Below are 18,611 nucleotides of genomic sequence, written 5' to 3' on the forward strand. Positions count from 1 at the left end.
AGTAATGCTGGACTCACAGAATGCAATTTGTTTTGGTTATGCTCAGCTTTACATATTCAGGAAGCAGTATTTTAAGAGATTGTTAATAGCACACGATCACCCATTATCGAGCGAGTGTTAGAGCTGGTGTCTAGAAGATTCCAGGGGATTCCAGAACACTGTGGAATCAAAAAAGCTGGTTAAGAAAAGTACCTGCAAAATGGCTGAATACGGGCGAATTACTAGCCCAGCTTGAAATAACATGTTGAAGAAAAGAGGTACGCAACAATCGGAAACGTATTAAGCCATATAAAAGAACGATACTCCCTACACAGAGAGCGATTTGTTTCAATTTAAGATCAGGGTCACTTATGAGCACGAAGTCTCCAGAAACAAGACACATTTTTGACTGCATTACAATTAAATTCCTATTCTTGTTGCTTGCTGGACGTCCAAAATTCTTTTACTATTGATGACGACACGAGTGAGCTGGCTAAGCTGTATTGGCTGCAATCGCGCTTGGACTAAGAGATGTCTCGCTAATTGGAGTAGTGAGGAAAATAACTCAGCTTGAACTGACGTCATTAAATAAGTTTTCGGTCGAATGAATGTAAATCGCTAGTTTTGTAGATGCTAGATGCTGCTTTTGGGATTTACAAGATCAACTTGAGAGAAATTATAAATAAATTAATAATATATTTCTTTTAGTCTTTAGCTTTAGATAGTGGGAGAAAGAACCAGGCACAACGATCTGAGATGTTGACGCGTTTTAATGAAATAAATAAAAAGTAAATTCTTCGCAAATTTACTAATTTAAGTAGTTGACATTTTTCAATTATAAAACAACCATTCAAAATAAAACTGTAAAACAACTACTCATGTTTCTGGACTGAAAAGCAAGGAATTCTTTTGATAGCATAAAAGTGAAATGTTAGTATTACTTTCCAAAATCGTAGATTACTTTTAAAAATAAGAAACTGCCCTCTAAGACAGAAATAGAGACATTATCTTCAGAATCTTCTTCAGACTACTGAGTTGGATAATGGCTTTTGGCCAGGCTTCTAGACCTTCAATGAATATTCGAGGAATTAGTTCTGATATATACTTCTTAAGTTATGTTTGTGTAACTAGCAGTTATCCCATTTCTATTTGTTCTAAGTAAAACAATGTGCAAAGGTAGTACAAAAAAATATTATGTAATTATTAGTGTTCCAATTTCCAAATATCTTTACGAAAGAGGTTTTCAGATTGAGCAAATATATTGTATATTTTTTACTTTCATTAATAAATATGTTTACATTTATATACATAAATTGCTAATGGTTTAATGGACATTGAAATTGCGTATACTCAACTCTATATTCATTTTTCAATAAAAAAAGGTTCTAAATTATTTCCATTATGCTAAAAAATTAACAAATCTGTTTCTATAGTTACTTAATGGAGATAGACCGAGTGGCCGCTCCTAACTACCTGCCCACCGAGCAGGACATATTGCGAGTTCGAGTCCCCACGACGGGAATTATTGAATATCCCTTTGACTTAGAAGAAATACGGTTTAGGTAACGAACAATTCAAACAGATACTTGGTGTCATCGCATGTGAAACAATAAAAAAAATTGAACAAAAAAAAATCAAAAAAGCCTCAAATACACTAACTTTTTCTTTGTTTTAAACGTATTATTTCGGTTGTAAATGATTAGCTTACAGATAATTTATGTGCATAACATATTTGTTTATACATTTTTGGTTGAATTCAAATTTTAGCATGGAGAATGGCCAGAAAAAAAAATCATACCGCAAGATCTGTGGAAATATTTATGTTTATAATTTAAATTTTGTGTTTTTTTTTTCCTAACATATAATTGCATGTTTGCATGTGTTATTAATGTTAGCGGTTATATGTGTAGTTACTTGAGTGACTTGGAACGTATTGAAAGTCCTGATTATCTGCCAACTGAACAAGATATCCTGCGTGCTAGGGCACCTACCACAGGAATTATTGAGTATCCGTTTGATCTTGATTCTATTATTTTTAGGTATTAATATATTAGTTTTTTTGTTTTCTTTTTTGAAATTATGTTCTTAGTTTAACAGGTATGTAACAAAAGTCTGGGTGTACTTCTTATTATCATTTTAAAAACATTATTTACTAACTATCCGCATACTCTTTCTTCGAAATTATTTTCGAACGACTGATCATTTTATCTTTTATTTGTAAGATTCTAAGAGGAAATTTTCAGAAGCAGAACCAGTGTTTTTATAGTTTCACTTCTCTAAAATTCTAAATATTTTCTATGAAAGAAGATGTGCAGAATAGAAGACATTTGCGAAAAAAAATTCGGATTATTTTTTTAAAATTAAAAGTTTGGAACTTAATAGTTTTTATAATGAAGAAAGGAGAAGTCTCTTTTCTTGTTGATTAAAGCAGTTACATTCAATTAAAAGAACATGGAAATATTGGAGTTTGAGCACTAAGAATAATTGCTCAAAATTAAATACTCTTGTCACAATCATCATCATCTCAGAATGCAGATTAATAAGGGTAAAGCCTAGTAGACAGATCTAATCATAGGAACTTTCAGCGAGAAGTATGCTGCGGCTGATGGTTCGTTAAAGAGTAATAAAACGGATTGGGACCCAAAATGGTGCCTAGTACGTTTTAAACAGGTCCAGTCATTGCAAACTAGGTTGGTTTACTGGTACCTCTATTTTTAGGTGTCCATTCTCGTTCATTAAGTGCTCTACACATATAAATGTAGAAATTTTGATATATCGCGACTAAATATCAAATGTTTTAGTACGAGGGCGAACAAGGAAGTAATAAAAGCCTTATTGGCTACAATGCCTTGGGGGAAATCGAACCTTTCCCAAGATCCATTAGTAAAATTCAAGAACTCTATTTGAACGACTTATGTTACTTTTTAAGGGTTTAAAGAGAATTTCGGTTTTATTACAAAAGATAATGATCTCTGCGAAAAGTTCTAATGTAACAACGAAAAATCATTTTCTTAATATCGATTATAAATCTTGAATCTAAGAATCGAAAAGGTCCTTCATAAATGCTGGTTTCTAGAGAATATGGTCGTCTCTAAATTTTGTTATTTTCTTATGGTTCGTCAGGTTTCTATTGAATGAAAGTATTTATTTCTTTGTAACTTAAATATTTAATTTTTAAATTTGTTCCAACTATGTTTTATGCAAAAAAAGGAAAAAAACCTAGGAAGGTTATTAGAAGTTAAAATTAAGATCATTTGAAAACAAAATGTAAATGAATGTTTTTGTTAGTTTCACAATAAGCCAAGCAACAAGAAGATAAACAAAAAACGCACAAACTTTTGTTACTATACCTAAATTTTAAATTTAATGTTTTCTTGGATCATGGGGTATTACTTATTACAATTGCCAATTTGAAATGGTGGAAGAATAAATAGCTTTTGTGCACAGGTTTTGTATAGTGATGTCTAATTTAAAAACAATACTCTCATAGTCTCTACTAAATAGCTCTACAATGATTAAGACAATATCCAGCCTCACTTCGTTAGCAGGGCAATCCAGATTTTGTTTCATTCAAGCAATGATTTGTTTCAGTAAACACATAGACATAACTCTATTTACCAGCCAAGTTAGTAGTCGTTTTGTTTCTCTTAATACACTAATTATTGGTTCACGTTCTTTTTTTAATGAAGGAAGTGATTACAGAGTGAGTTAGTTTTATGAGGCAGTCCTACCATCAGACAGGTCTTTTCATAACTACAAAAAAATAAGCATGCCAATAAAATTGTATTTTGCATGTGGAAGGAAAAGTATACATTGATTAATTTCATCTTCATCTTCCTACATTTTTCACTTAGTAACATAACATTTGAAATATTTAAATTTTGTTTTAAATAATAAACAAATTTTCTTTATAAATAATTACTAGTTATACGATTAGCATTGTTGACCCGATGGCATAACTTTCTTTGTTCATATCTATCACAGTTCTACATTTCAGCTTCAGCTGACTTTTTTGTGCATGGTTCAATTTTTGCTACTTAGCATGTTTTTAATTAACTTTTATTTTATAAAATATTACTGTATTAGTTATGATCTAACTTTTAGAAGTTAGTAATTATTTAAGGAGTTCAGATTTTCGAATTCCTTGTCTTATCATTCAGTTTTTGTGTTAATAAACCACTTCATATTGGGAAACGCATTGAAAAGAGGTTTGTGCACTGGTTTGTGTTTGTGTAAGTACGGTAATCAATACATTTTTCATGGATAAATTACAAAGCTTCAATTTCATTCATTTTGATGTTAATTTTAAAAGTGCATGTACAGTTTTTCTTTACTATTTGCATGAAATTTCTATTAACAATATGATTATTGCTTTTTTATGACGATTTTTTACAAATAATTAAATTTATAATTAAATTAACTTGTTATTAGAAAGAAATTTCGTCAAGATTATCTAGTGCAACTGAAGTTGCTAGACTTTATTTAAATGATACATTATTATTACATGTATTAGTAAGATTATGCGTATATTCGTAAGGTTGACCCCAATTATTATAATTTTTATTTTAAAGTGTCGATTTCTTGTCAAAAAAAAGGTAGTTAACAAACATGCTTTACGTCATTTTATATTACATTATAATTTCTTGTTAAAAAATACCTTGTGAACCAATGTCTGAAAGGGAATGAATATGCGAAACTTCTTAAAACAAAAAATGAAAACCAACTGAGGATGAAATAAAGTGATAAACTCTATTGATTAATTAAGTAGATCAATCATTGATTCATCTTCTATTGCCAAGTCCTGATTTTTGGGTCATTAGTGCCTTAGGTGAAGTAAACTTTGTCCTCTTACCTTTGACGTTGTATTTAGATTTCAAGTATCAATCTAAGGCTTAAAATATATGCCACCTCAACAATCCAGAACTTTAATCCATTGTATTTCATTAATAACTTACATGTCAAAGAAAATGACCTGCTGCAAAAAAATATTCTGTAGTAAAGCAATCTCTCACTTTTAATCAGGGGTTTTAGTCTATTTAAGCAATCATACTTGTAGTAAATTATAATTGCTAACTACCTTAGTCAAATGTGCGAGTTAAGTGAGATAGTTAAAGTCAAATTGCCCTCATATATAAATAAATTAATTGTTAAGTATAAGTTTGACAGTGTTAAAGAAATACTTTTGATAAACTAAATCGAAAGCATCATGAAATGAAACAGAATTAAGGTAATTTAACACTTAATATTTATTCTTTTAATTGAGCATTTTATTTTTGATAATGAAGTCAAACCTCATAAATTAAAAATTGGAAAAACATAAATTTGTATATAGTACAACATCGGTGCAGCTTGAATGTTATTGAAGTTATATTTTACAATAGAAATATGGTAATTCCCTTCGAGGTAATCATTCGTAATTTAATTCTTGACTCATTGAATACTTGTTACTTTAATAACTTGTTTTGCTGTAAACAAAAATTTACTCACTAAGAGTTGATAACATATTTATTCCGTGAAACTAAACTATTTTTGATTAAACTAACTGTAATCTTTATCTCTAGTTATTTTGTGACCATAAAGTTATAAATTAAACAATTTAAGTCACCATAATCTATTAATATTTAATCTAAGTATTTGTATTTAAACAGGATGGTGGACGTTGGAGGTCAGCGCTCTGAAAGAAGAAAGTGGATTCACTGTTTTGAAAATGTCACGTCAATAATATTCCTTGTAGCGCTCAGCGAATACGATCAAATTTTATTCGAATCCGAAAATGAGGTAAATATTAAATAAGAGAGAATGTATTATTGTAAGAAATTATTGTTCAAGATAAATTTAATAATTATGAAAATATTCGATTCTTTTAGAATCGAATGGAAGAATCTAAGGCACTTTTTAAAACTATCATAACGTATCCATGGTTCCAACATTCTTCCGTTATTCTATTCCTCAACAAAAAAGATTTACTGGAAGAGAAAATCATGTATTCCCATCTTGTTGACTATTTCCCAGAGTATGATGGTAAGTAACCAGTTATTTGCTTAATTACTTTCACATGTATTTTTTTCGTAATTTCTTTGTTATTGAAATTAAAAAAAAAAAAAAAACAAATATTTCAAATTTACTGCCAGAGCGTAATAAGGAGTAAGTTCGTAATGAAGGATTGTTTATTTCATGTTGAAGGTTTTATTTTGATAATATGATTTTAATCTTTTAGCCTACAGTTCTATAAGCTTATTTCCCACCCTCTCTAAAGTCTTTGAAAAGTTTCTCTTCAAAAGAATTTTCCCTATCCTTGACTCCAATAACATTATTTCCTTTCACTAATTCGGATTCCGCGCCACTAGACAGCAGTACTTCAGAGCTATCGATGTCATTTCTTCTGCTTTAGAGAATAAAATGTACTGTTAAAGTATTTTCGTGGACATCGCCAAGTCCTTTGTTAAGGTATGGCACTTAAGTCTTCTCTACAAGCTTAAAAAATTCCCTCCTAGCACTTACTTTTTGGTTCCACAATTCTATTTAACTGATCGACATTTTAATGTATAAGTGGGCTCCGTATATTCTATAATTAAATCTATTTCCACTGGAGTTCCTCAAGGCAGTCTTGGTCTCATCCTTTACACCACATACACTGCTAATATTCCTACCCACCCAAACACTTAAATCCATTACCTATGCTGACGACACCGCCATCCTCTCTACCCCTCAGAACCATCCGAAACCTCCAAATTTCTTTAAGTGCACTTAGACCTACTTACTGTGATGACTGAAATATTAACCGACAGTTTAGTTTTTATTGAATTATACTTTTAATAATAATGAACCTTGGTGGCAATAGATAAAGTAATGTTTCTAGGGCCTAAACAAGACCATGTCTGTGCCAGAGAATTTGTACTCAAAATGTATACAAGACAAAATCCAGATCCAGAAAGAATGTTATATTCTCATTTTACTACAGCCACAGGTGATGAGGAATGAAATTAATAATAATAAAAATACTTGAGTGCATCGAGTAAAATCCCACAAACATTGTTGGAATTTGTCGCTTTATTGGATTAAAAACTTCTCTTGCCTAATTGATGACAACCTTATGAGTTAATTCCTTTAAATTACACAACCTTTATTTATTCATCTCACACCCTATTAGTTTTTATCATTATGATGTAGGTTAAATTGGTTTACCTCTAAATTATAGCGTAATATTTACAGGCAGTAATTACCAATATGCATATTAAGTAGTTTAATGTAGTTTTAAATTAAGCTAAAAAATGTATTTGCTTAATATCTGTAAAATTTAGGCCCTCAACGAGATGCTATAACTGCCAGGGAATTTATATTGAGAATGTTTGTGGACTTGAATCCAGATAGTGAGAAGATAATTTATTCACATTTCACCTGCGCTACAGGTAGAACTATTATTCCAGAATTTAAGCGAAATTAAAAATCGCATGCTTTCTTGTGCTTATGTCATGCATGTTTGTGAAATAATTGGATGTCCTAACAAAAACCGTTTCTCATTGTTTTATTGTACTTCCGCATTTGATTTTCACTTCACTATGGATTACTAGCTCAATAGTAGGTGCAGTTTATATATATATATTTTTTTAATTGGATGATAAATAAATATATCTTCATAACTTTTTTATAAATTGCATGTACTAATTTTCTTGTTTATATCGTGTATGTTGCATGCTTCCCACAGATACGGAAAACATCAAATTGGTATTCTGTGCTGTTAAGGACACAATAATGCAGTCAGCACTTAAAGAATTTAATTTAGCTTAAATTTGTATTTATTTATTGGAAATAATTTATTTAATTTTTTTTTTTTTTTACGATATAATGCTTTTAATTTAATAATTTTTTTAAATTGCAACAATTTATATACAAAGTTATCGAATTTTCTTTGCTAATTTAATTTAAAACTCGATTTATACCATTTTTCAAGGGGTGTGTCAAATTAAAAACTTAATTTAAAAAATATGCATATATTTACTACGCATAAGCCGTACAAGAATGCTTTACAATAATAATCTTTCTTTCGCTTAGTGCTTGTTCAATATTTTTCACAATAATTGAATGAATTCCTTTATTAAAAAAACAAGATATCACTCGAGGCATGAATAAAAGGTGGGTACGTTAGGTGAGGAGGCATTAAAAATGCACTTAATTGACGTAATAGTTGCATCGGTAGCCAAATAGCAAGCTTTGCCTTGATTTGATGTTTAAGCAAAAGTGACTTTTCGTGACCTATTTCTAGACTTTAATTTTTGGTAAGACGACTATATTCCCTGGCTAAAATGGTAGAGATTATACTTTGGTTTTGCTGAAGAGGAATGCCACTATTTTATGCACCCTCTCTTTGTTCCTAGCGTGTGGGAGTGAACCCAAGTTTCGTCCCTAGTTTAGATTCTTGTAAATTTAAAGCGGTGCTCTGTCAGTTCAAGTGTAAATTGCAGCGGCACACATCTGGCAGTCATTTCGTGAAATTGAAGCACATCGTGTTGAACTATGATTACAATTTGGTTCAATTCGCTACATTTTTATTCAGTGTCACCTAGGAGGCTGTTGGGGCGATCAATGCATCGCTAGAACTTAACAGCTCTGGAGTTGAAACGCTTTGTTTCCTAACCGGGACGAAGAGCATTTTTCTCCTAGTCCTAAAGTTTGCAGTTTTGTACAACTTTTTTAAGCTCACTGAAGTTACAAAAATATATCACTGTTCTGACACTTCATATAACGTTGAATTGTTTGTTTCAAGTAGAGCAGCCATCTGCACTTTACTGGCACATTCAGGTCTAATTCTAATATAGTAACAAACCTATAAATTAAAAAATAATGGATATTTAAATTTGTATTAGAAATTTAAGGTTTTAATTTGACTCAGCCTCGTATTTAAAGCGATTTAGTTTTATTTGACATCCATGGGTGTAGCCGTCCGCTTCCCTATCGTCTTTTATCCCAGCATGCTCAGGTACCCTTAACTTTGCAGAGCATGGCTATTTATCTATTCCTGAATTCTCCTACGTGAAACTCCTTCACAGATCTCCTTTACGTTCATGCCTTGAAGCCAAACTCATACAATGCGGTCCCTCCCTGCATCCTCACCCAGCTACACCCATGTTTTCAAGTACTCACAATACTTGTATGACCATTAGCTGTTTATCTCCAAATTTGAATACATATTTTAAATGTTTACAAGAAGTAGATCTCAATTTAAAATCGTTGATTATGAATTTAAAAAAATATAAATCATACAATTTCTACAGTTGTTACCTCATTTATTTTCAAAAAAAACCTTTATTTTCCTATCGCCTGATTTATAGACCCCGAATTCGCGATTTATGCCAAAAAAAATCAATTCTATTAATTAGTGATTTTGTCGCGTAATGTATCGTATAGTAGTTTTGACCCGTTCATTTTACAGGTGTATAAGTTAGCTGTGGTATTTCAGAGATTCGCCTTGTTGTTACTCGAGTATCGACTACATGCTAAACGAATATATGAGCTCTAATTCGTGCACCGCAACAAATACATAGAATATAAGTAATTTAGCGAGCAGGCATTTCAGCATCAGGTAGTTCAAGTACAATCCCATTAATCTAAGGAACTTCTATAAACACCAAGTGTTATGCTACTCATAAAAACATGTATTTTTGTTTTTCATGAAGATTGAAAACATACGTTTTAAGACACATTCGAAATTAGTTTGGTGTCAACGAACTTCACTTTCATTAATTGAAGGCTTGACTCAGTACATTTATGAGACGAGCAATATGAGTAGTACAGTTACGGACGAAAAAATTGACGCACATAAAGTACAGTCCGAAGTAAACATATTTAGATTGAATATGTATTCAAGATTAAATTTTAAAGATTTCAGCAGATTTACAGAAAATGTTATTCCACCTTAAATATTGCACATCCTAACATCTTTTCAAGCGAAAAACTATTATGTGGCCACAAAAACAAAATTCCCAGAGCTGCTTATTCGCTTTCAGTCATTTTTGAGGCAGAATTATTTCTTAGATTTGGTCGCATTTCCCACTGTTCAAAACATTGTTTAGGTACTTATAAAACTTTCCATCATTTAATCGTTTTGGCACGCACTTTTTCCTAACATTTTCAACAAATATTTGTTTCTGTTTGCAAAATTTTAAAGTGAACCCCTGTACATACATAGGTGTCATAACTCTGACCTAATACATTTTTCATTCATCTTCTTAATACCACATGTGCTTAGTTGTTGTACATTATGAAAGAGGGAGTGAAAGTGAAATGAGGTAAGTTTGTCGAGTGTATGAACATCGTTAATTAATTATGTATCAAACATCTGTGATAAACGGATATCTGGATTGTGAAAATGTTATCATTAAAAATAATGTTATTACGTTTTGATTTCATAACAGCACGTTCTTAATTTTACTAATTGCATGAAATGTTTGTCAGTGTTGATGCATGCTCTTTCTGTGGACACTTGCATACAAAACCACATGGATTTTTAAGTTTTCAGGTGAACTTTATATTTCTGTAGTTTAAAAAAATATATATATTTAAAATATTTGCTCGTAAGATCGTTAAATATAACGCTAAATATGAAGAGAATCTGCAAACCACTATTTTTGCTCCTCAAATTCAGCTCAAAATATTTGTATTTGCATTGTAACCGTACTTAATAAAACCTATCAATTATAATTTTTCGATAAGTGTGAATAATGAAAATTCTGGCAAGTACCCATAATGTTAGAGTTTCAAGCTGAAAAATTGGGTCTGGGTGTTAGAACATTACTTGATGTAGTGGCCTGATTTACTAAGTTAAGTTGCTTAGTGACAACATATTGAGCTTTCTTTAAAATCTCGAAAGTACGTTCGTCTATCCAAGCGTCATTGTTGGCCGTGTCAAAGGCTACGATATTCGCACAAGATCTCGCCTAGAGCTCTTCAAAGTAGGAAAAACTCTTTTCATCCATCAGTTAACTTGTGTTTCACATTGTGGTACTTTCAAGTAATTAGAAGGCTTTGCCTAGCACGAGAGTTTCCTTCTGTATTTGGGGTCCCATACTAACCAACTGTACCCAGAATGCTGGACCGCAGAATTTAATTATTATTTAAGTTGAGTGCATTGCACTACTCAGATTCACATAATAGTTTTTTTTCTTTAAATGTGCTCGTTTGCTTTTGAGTATTTTTAAAATTTCTGACTGCCACTTTTTGACAACACTTATGATGATTTTGCTAAACATATAACTTTACAAATTTATAATAAATACCCTGAAGGAGACTATAAATATGCCGAAACGTAGGTTTGAAAAAAGAAATTTGGGTACAAAATTTGATTGACAACATAGAGTTCTCTATAATAATGTTATTTAATGAAACTACGGGAGGGGGTTTCCAATATTTTCTTCATGATACAATAAAAACAATTCATTTTAACCTATAATCAAATAGCTTTTCTTCGTTCTAAATAATTTTTTTTCTGCAAAAAAGTTCTATTCTATTATTAATGAAAGTAGTTTGCTAATTGTCCAATTAATGTTAATAATCAAAATTTTTATATTTTATTATTAATCATTAAAACAAAATATTTAATATCAATTTTTTTTGTTAAATTCAGTTCAATAAATGCTGTTTTAAATTTAAAGTTAGCAAGAACCTTTCAAACATGTTTTTAAGACAACCCTGCTCTGTAACCTAAGAGAAACCTTCCTTCACACTAGTCCAAAATTATACGCCGCGACGAGTTGATCCTTTTTTTTTGGAGGTATTAACGAACACTTTTCTAAAAACCCACGCTATTTAATCAGTTGCAGAAAACTAATAGTTGACCTACTTAAAAACTTTCAAATTAAAACTCGGATATTGTAGTAGCTACCAGTTAGCCAGATTGCAAACCCCTTGTGGTTAGGGAAACAATTGTAAGTACAACAAACATCAATTTAAAAAAATAGATTAAATATCTAATCAATTTTAATTTGTTTCGTAAAGTTTACAATAAATTAATCCAATAGTCTAAATTCAATAACTTCTTTAACCTCAGCAAGTAGTTTTGAATCTATGTTTGTAAGTTTTCTTCAAAATTACTTAGGCGATTGTAGGGAAAAATACTATTACATACTTAAGGAAGTGTTTTCACTTACATCATCGTCCTGTTGACTTCTCTTTACGGTCATGTGGGCATAAACTGGACGCGGAATGCAAAAACTTAACTTTTCACACGCTTGACATGAATAATTATAATTATTAATTTTTTCTTTTTAATCATTTTCAGATACGGAAAACATCAGATTTGTATTTGCTGCTGTCAAGGATACAATTTTGCAGTCAAATCTAAAGGAGTACAATTTAGTGTGAAATGGTGTGGCGAGATTGCGTATATATCTCGCTTATACTTCCATACAACTTAAAACAGAAATAATAATAATAATATAATAATATTAATAATAAGAATAATAATAGAGTTTTTACATTTACTGCCACCAACTTCTTCCCTAATTTATTTAACTAATTTTTTTAACTTATTAAAAAATTTGATAAAAATTTTTTAACATCAAATATATAGTATACATACATATAATTTATATGTATAAATTTGAAAACAAAAAAGTATAAGGATGTTCAAAATGGTACCAATTCATCATTTTTTGGATTTATTAAGTAGGGAAGTAAGTAGGGAGGGGGAATTTGTGCTAATTTATAAGTGAATTGTGGGTGGGAAAATAATTTTTTGTGTAAATGAAGAATTAAGAAAAAAAGTATTTGCTTCATTTTCTTCAAAAGCGAAAACAGTTAATTTTTTAGCTTGCTTTTTATTTCTTTTTTTTTTTTTTTTTTGTTGTAAATTTAACAAAAACCAGACAAAAAATAAACACATTAAAAGAATAATGTAACAAAAATATATGTACAATATACATGGCACAAAACAAAACAAAAGGTAAAAAGAAAAGGACCTATGATAGTGCATTGTATCGAGGAACAGAACATAAATAAATAAAACATGCAATTAATTATGTACTTTGAATAGGTCTATGTTTAAGACAGTTATAAATCATAATGCACAAATTTGTAAAAGTTACCATGAGATATATAAAAAAAAAATAAATAAAAATTCCTTAATGTACAGTTTTATAAGTGGCCAATTTTTTGTGTATTTTGAACATTTCGTTTTATATTTTTAATTCTAGTTTCGTTTTTGATTATTATTTTACTTTTCATATTTATCGTGGTTTAGATAATTTTTGCTCTGCCAACTTTTTTTAATAATAGTAAAAAAAAAACATTTATTGTGATAACTTAATCATCGTATGTTAAGCAATTTATGCTAGACAAAGAAAAAAAACAATTTATCAGCTCTTTTTTAAATTATTTAAATTGCATTAGCACAAAGTTGGCAAGTGTCATTAGAGCATCCTTTTATGTAAAAATAAAAGTTAAAATAACTTATTTTTTGAGTTGTTAAATTATATTATATAAATTTAACTCGACCAAAAACATAAAAAGAAAATAACTTCGTTAAAGAATAAAGAAATTACCTCTAATTCAAGAAATAAAATAAAAATTGAATGCTGATTACATGTATAAAGTATGATTACAATTTGTATGGTGTTTGAGAGGGGAGTGCAAATTAAAAAATAAAGAAAAAAAGATGTCCATTTGCATTATTTTTACTTAATAAAATAGAGCCACATTTTCATCATTCTTTGAGACATTGCAAAGGACTTGCCCTGGAGTAAAATGGAGTAAAACTTGTTTTTGTGTCCTTTAAAAATCAGTTAAAATACATAAACTTATTTGTGTCCTTTAAAAATCAGTTAAAATACAGAAACTTATTTGTGCTTTTTTAAAGGTCAGTCAAATTATAGATAGATTTTAATGAATCAATTGAAATCTGATCAGCCAGGCAATTGAAAATTGTTTCCTGTGAAATAAATATAAACAGAGAGAATCTGTTTACAGGAACCAAAGTAGCACGGGCCCAATCACTTTTAATTTTCGTCTGAATGTTTGTTCGCTCCCGTCTACCCGTGCTGAACCTTTTGTAATGTCACAAATGAAGTGTTGCTTTTTTTTTTCTTTTTTTTTAAAAAAAAACCTTAATCAATTTTTTGTTTTCATTGGTAGATGCACTCTCTTAACTAAATTTTCGTTCTTTTTTTTATATATAATTAAAAAAAGAATCAACAAAAAATAAGTAAATGAAAATAATAATTAGTTTATACTATTTATATTGTGTCGTAGGGTAAATTATACATTGTACAGTGTACTTTTAATTTTCTCTTATGAACTTGTGTTAAAAAAAAAAGTTTTAAAAAAAGAAAAAGTTTAGTAAAATCAAATTTGTTCATAAGGGAAATCTCCTCGTTTCTTTTTTTTTCTTTTTGCTAGGGGGAAAAAATATTTCATGCAGAATTTTTATTTATTATTCATGGCGGGTAGCACATTGCTCTCCATGGACTTGTTAATTTCATAAAAATGCATTTATTTATGTTACTTTTTTTTAATCAATTTTATTTTATTTTAATTTTTTTTTTAATTGTAAAGACAGAAATAAAAAAAAAAAAAATCGATACATTAAAGATTTAACAAGTGTTGCTTTTTCTGACATTTTTTAGTCGGGCTCGTTTGATGAATGTTTGTCTCTCATATATTGTCGAAATGAAACAAAAAAAAAAAAAATATATATATATATATATATACATATAAATATAAAAAAAAAATTAAAAAAAATAATTTGCTTATTTTGGCGTATAAAGCTGAGTTGTAATAATGTATGTGTGTGCGAGAGCTTGTTTGTCTTCAAAACAAAAAAAAAAAACAAACTACAATTTAGATCCAATTTGTAAATCAATTTCTTGTCAAACAAAATATATATACCAATTTTTTCTGATTATTTTATTAATATTTTCCCAACGTAGATAATAAAGTAAAATTTTAAGAAGCTTTGTGTTTTGAGCATTTTAACTAAATTGCTATATATATATTATTTTTTTTAAATAGTATTTTATTAATACATTTATGTACAAAATACAGAATACAAAAACAATACTATACAGCTTGGATTACTCCGTCAGCTGGGGTCGATACATATGTACATAACTGAATTAGGAAAAACGCTGGTGAAAAACTAAATTGCTATTTTTTAGACTTATAATAGAAACAAGAGAAAATAGGATTTGTTGTACACTGTGGATTCTATGTAAGTATAAGTTGGAAGTAGAGTCTGGAACTCATGAATTCGGGAGTCATTCTACCCTAGAAAAAGGGATGATATAGATTTTTCTCAAGTTGCCATCTTCTGTTTGCCAGTGATCCAACCATTGATTTTTTAGGATTTCGCCAGTTAAATCGTTTTTCAGGTGATTTTTTTTTTTAGTTTTATTCATTTTGTGTCTTCGTGAGGTGTCAGTTATTTCCTTTAGAAGAACCACTATCTTTCTTCTTCTTGAACGGCGCTACAACTCATGAAGAGTCTTGGTCTCCTCAAGACTTGCCCGCCAGGCGTCTCTTGCCTGCGCAGCCGCCCTCCAGTTACGGAATCCAAGCATTGGCAAAGCATCTCTTGCCACACAGTCCTCCCATTGCGTTCTTGGTCTGCCTACCCTCCTGGGACCTTGTTCGCTACCATCCATAATTTTTTTGGGTATTTCTTCATCACCCATCCTTGCCACGTGCCCTGCCCATCGCAGTCTTCCGAGTTTTATAATTTTGGTGATATCCGGTTCCTTGAAGAAAGTATATACCTCCCGGTTTTTCCGGATTATCCAGTTCTGCCCATCACGTACAGGGCCATAAATTCTACGGAGAACCTTCCGCTCAAATACCGCCAAGGACTGCTCATCTACTTTTGAGATGGTCCATGCTTCGGAGCCGTATATAAGCACTGGCCGGATTAACGTTTTGTACATTTGAATTTTCGTGCTACCGGAGATAAGCTTGCTTTTAATGTACTTTACTAGGCCAAAAACTAGCACCTATTTGCGGCCATAATTCTTCTTTTAATTTCTAGGCTCTCTTGATTTTCACTACTAACTAGGGACCCTAGATAGTCAAACTCGTTAACCCTCTCGAATTTATAGTGCGCAATCGTCAGCTGCTGTTCCTGGATGGTAGAGCTATATCCCGTACGCATATATTTTGTCTTGACTTCATTAACTACCAAGCCTAACCTTCTGGCTACCACTATCTTTGGTACGTTTTTATTTTGCCTCAGCACGAAAGTGGCGGCTACAGTGTCGTTCTGCAACGGAGTTCTGCGGTTTGATTGGACTTGCCAGCCATTTCGCTGAAGCCTTATAATAATAATCTCCAGATTGCCAACTTTTTGAGTTCTATGAGCTCTATGAAAGTTTTGTAGCTAACCCTTGTTGGCAGGTAGATAAAGAAAATCCTCCCCCTTCTAGTTAAACAGAGCGTTCATAGCGCTCTTAGCAGCTGCTTTTCACTGAAGAAGTGGCAAAGAAGGTATAAAAATCTCAATACTATATTACAGACATCAGACTACTGGTGGTTAATTATAATTTTATTTTGTGTACGTTTGCTCGTTTACCAAGATAGCTAAGTTGACTTAATAACAGATAATTTGAACAGAGTTCTGATTTTTTCAATCTATCAGCATTAATTTGTTTTTTAATAATTAATGGACAAATGTTTTGAAATTTTATATTTATATCAATAAAACCTTCGTGACATTTATGTTTAAATGTCCGATACTCAGTAGGTCCAGCAATTCCTTACTACATACCTGCTAACAAAAGAAAATCATTAAGTCTGCGACTACCGAAATTCTCTGATTAGAAAACAGCCAAATGATATGGCATTCTCCTCTGATACTTCAGATCTTTCTTTATTTCATTCTGTTTTAAATAGGATACTTATTACGTTTTATGAGAGGAGTTAAAATATTTGTATTTTAAACATGAATATAAATAGAGTAAATAAATATACGTACATAAATAAATTATAAATGAATATAAATCGACTTTAGAAAAAAAGACATTTGGCTCCTAAAAACCTATCCAGAAGCGGTGTGATCTTCTAATCCTAATCCAAGACACAGAGAAAATCCAAAGAAATACGTATGTATTTGACAATTATTAAGAAGTATAAACAATTTACATGTAATTAATAGCGCTGTTCTATTTTAGTGTAAGCTTGCACGATATTAAGGTTTTTTTATCAAATGTGATTGACTACATTCATATGTTGCATGCTCTTAACTACGTACTTTCATCTTAGAGTTGGTTGATGATCTCTAAAAGTTTGAATCAATGGCTAATTTTCAGAATGTATAAGTTGGTTCGATTTTTTGTTTAAAGAAAGAAGTAAAAACGATTGGAAAAAGTTAAAGTGCTTGTCTATTTTCGCCTGAATACTGCTGTTTCAGTATTTGATTGATAACAATAAGGTCATTACTAGATTGTACATCTTGGGTTGAACTATTTTGAGAAACAAAAAGTATAAACTATTGTAAAAAGCAGAAATCGTCTTCTAATTTCTCTCGAAAACCTTTTTCAAAGGAAGAAGTAAGAACCATTGGATAAAGTGGAAATCATCGTCTAATATCACTCGAACACTCCTGTTTTGTATTTGATAGTTAATATTAAAGGAAATGCTGGATTGTACATATTGAGTCGATCTATTTTGAAATACAAGAAGTAAAAACCCACTGAAAAAAGTAGAAATCGTCTTCTGATTTCACTGGGAAACTCCTGTTTCGTATTTGATACTAAAAATAAAGTAGAAGTAAGGATACGTATATGTTGCTTCGATCTTTTTTTAACAGGAAGAAGTTAAAACCATTGGAAAAAGTGAAAAATGACCTATATATTAATAATAACTAATAAATACAGGTACAGCATCATTCCTGTAAAGCTGGGTGAAAAGATCTACTTTTTTCAATGGTTTATACTTCTATTTTTTTATAATAGACCGGCCTTATATTTACCACCTAGCATTGGCCTTAATATTAACCATCAAATACTGATACAGCAGTCTTCCAGTTAATTTGTTAAATATATCGAAACTTTGGTATTGATACATGAAAGTGATTTCGGCACTTAAGTTGAAGTATTGGATGGGTACGTAGATAGGTCAGATATCAAGTTACTAGTTCTGTATTTCGCTGCTAATAGTTTTTGCTATATTATAACAGCAATGAATAGCCAACGAGCAGGAGTAGAATGAGAATTACTCGCTGGAGCAAGTGTTATGTGAACAAGACCTTCCCTTTTCATCGGCTTCATAAGGTATTTTCTTTTTATTTGTCACTTGTCCCTTTTCTCATATTTACTTTAATATCCACCAAGCACCCGTAACAATTCAATTTATTTTTCATACCTACATATTATTTTGGTATCTGCTCTAATTTAAATCAAGGAATAAATCAAATTGAAGTCCTTATATTTAAATTAAAGAAATTGGGCAACCTTATTAGAAATTCTATACATTCTGATCATACTTTAACATTAGGAATTGAATAAAAACAGACATATAAGATCATGCCAATGCTATCTAGCGGCAATAGCTTAAACTAGAAAGTCGTAATACATAAAACTAGTTCCAGTGATTACCGCTAGGTAGCATGAACATGTACTTTCCCACTGTAAAAATAAACATAAAATAACCTCCTA

The 18,611-nt window shown here is 30.6% G+C and overlaps 1 protein-coding gene across 8 annotated transcripts in view; it reads left to right on the forward strand.

The window, feature by feature from the left end:
• LOC141454504 (guanine nucleotide-binding protein G(q) subunit alpha) overlaps positions 1-14,869 on the forward strand; it is a 23,508-nt gene extending 8,639 nt beyond the window's left edge. The window contains exons 4-9 of one of the 8 annotated variants that reach the window (XM_074128809.1): positions 1,413-1,541; positions 5,628-5,757; positions 5,847-6,000; positions 7,281-7,388; positions 10,432-10,495; positions 12,254-14,869. In XM_074128809.1, coding sequence (XP_073984910.1) covers positions 1,413-1,541; positions 5,628-5,757; positions 5,847-6,000; positions 7,281-7,388; positions 10,432-10,487 — 577 coding nt within the window. In that variant the 3' untranslated portion in view covers positions 10,488-10,495; positions 12,254-14,869. Of the gene's footprint in view, positions 1-1,412; positions 1,542-1,889; positions 2,019-5,627; positions 5,758-5,846; positions 6,001-6,838; positions 6,947-7,280; positions 7,389-7,684; positions 9,247-10,431; positions 10,496-12,253 lie in introns of those variants that run through there. The other 7 variants (XM_074128810.1, XM_074128802.1, XM_074128804.1 and 4 more) reach the window with 7 other exon arrangements.
• The last annotated feature ends 3,742 nt before the right edge of the window (positions 14,870-18,611 follow it).

The sequence above is a fragment of the Rhodnius prolixus genome, unplaced genomic scaffold (assembly GCF_049639745.1).
Source record: "Rhodnius prolixus isolate KJV_2025 unplaced genomic scaffold, Rpr scaffold_9, whole genome shotgun sequence".
Lineage (NCBI taxonomy): Eukaryota > Metazoa > Arthropoda > Insecta > Hemiptera > Reduviidae > Rhodnius > Rhodnius prolixus.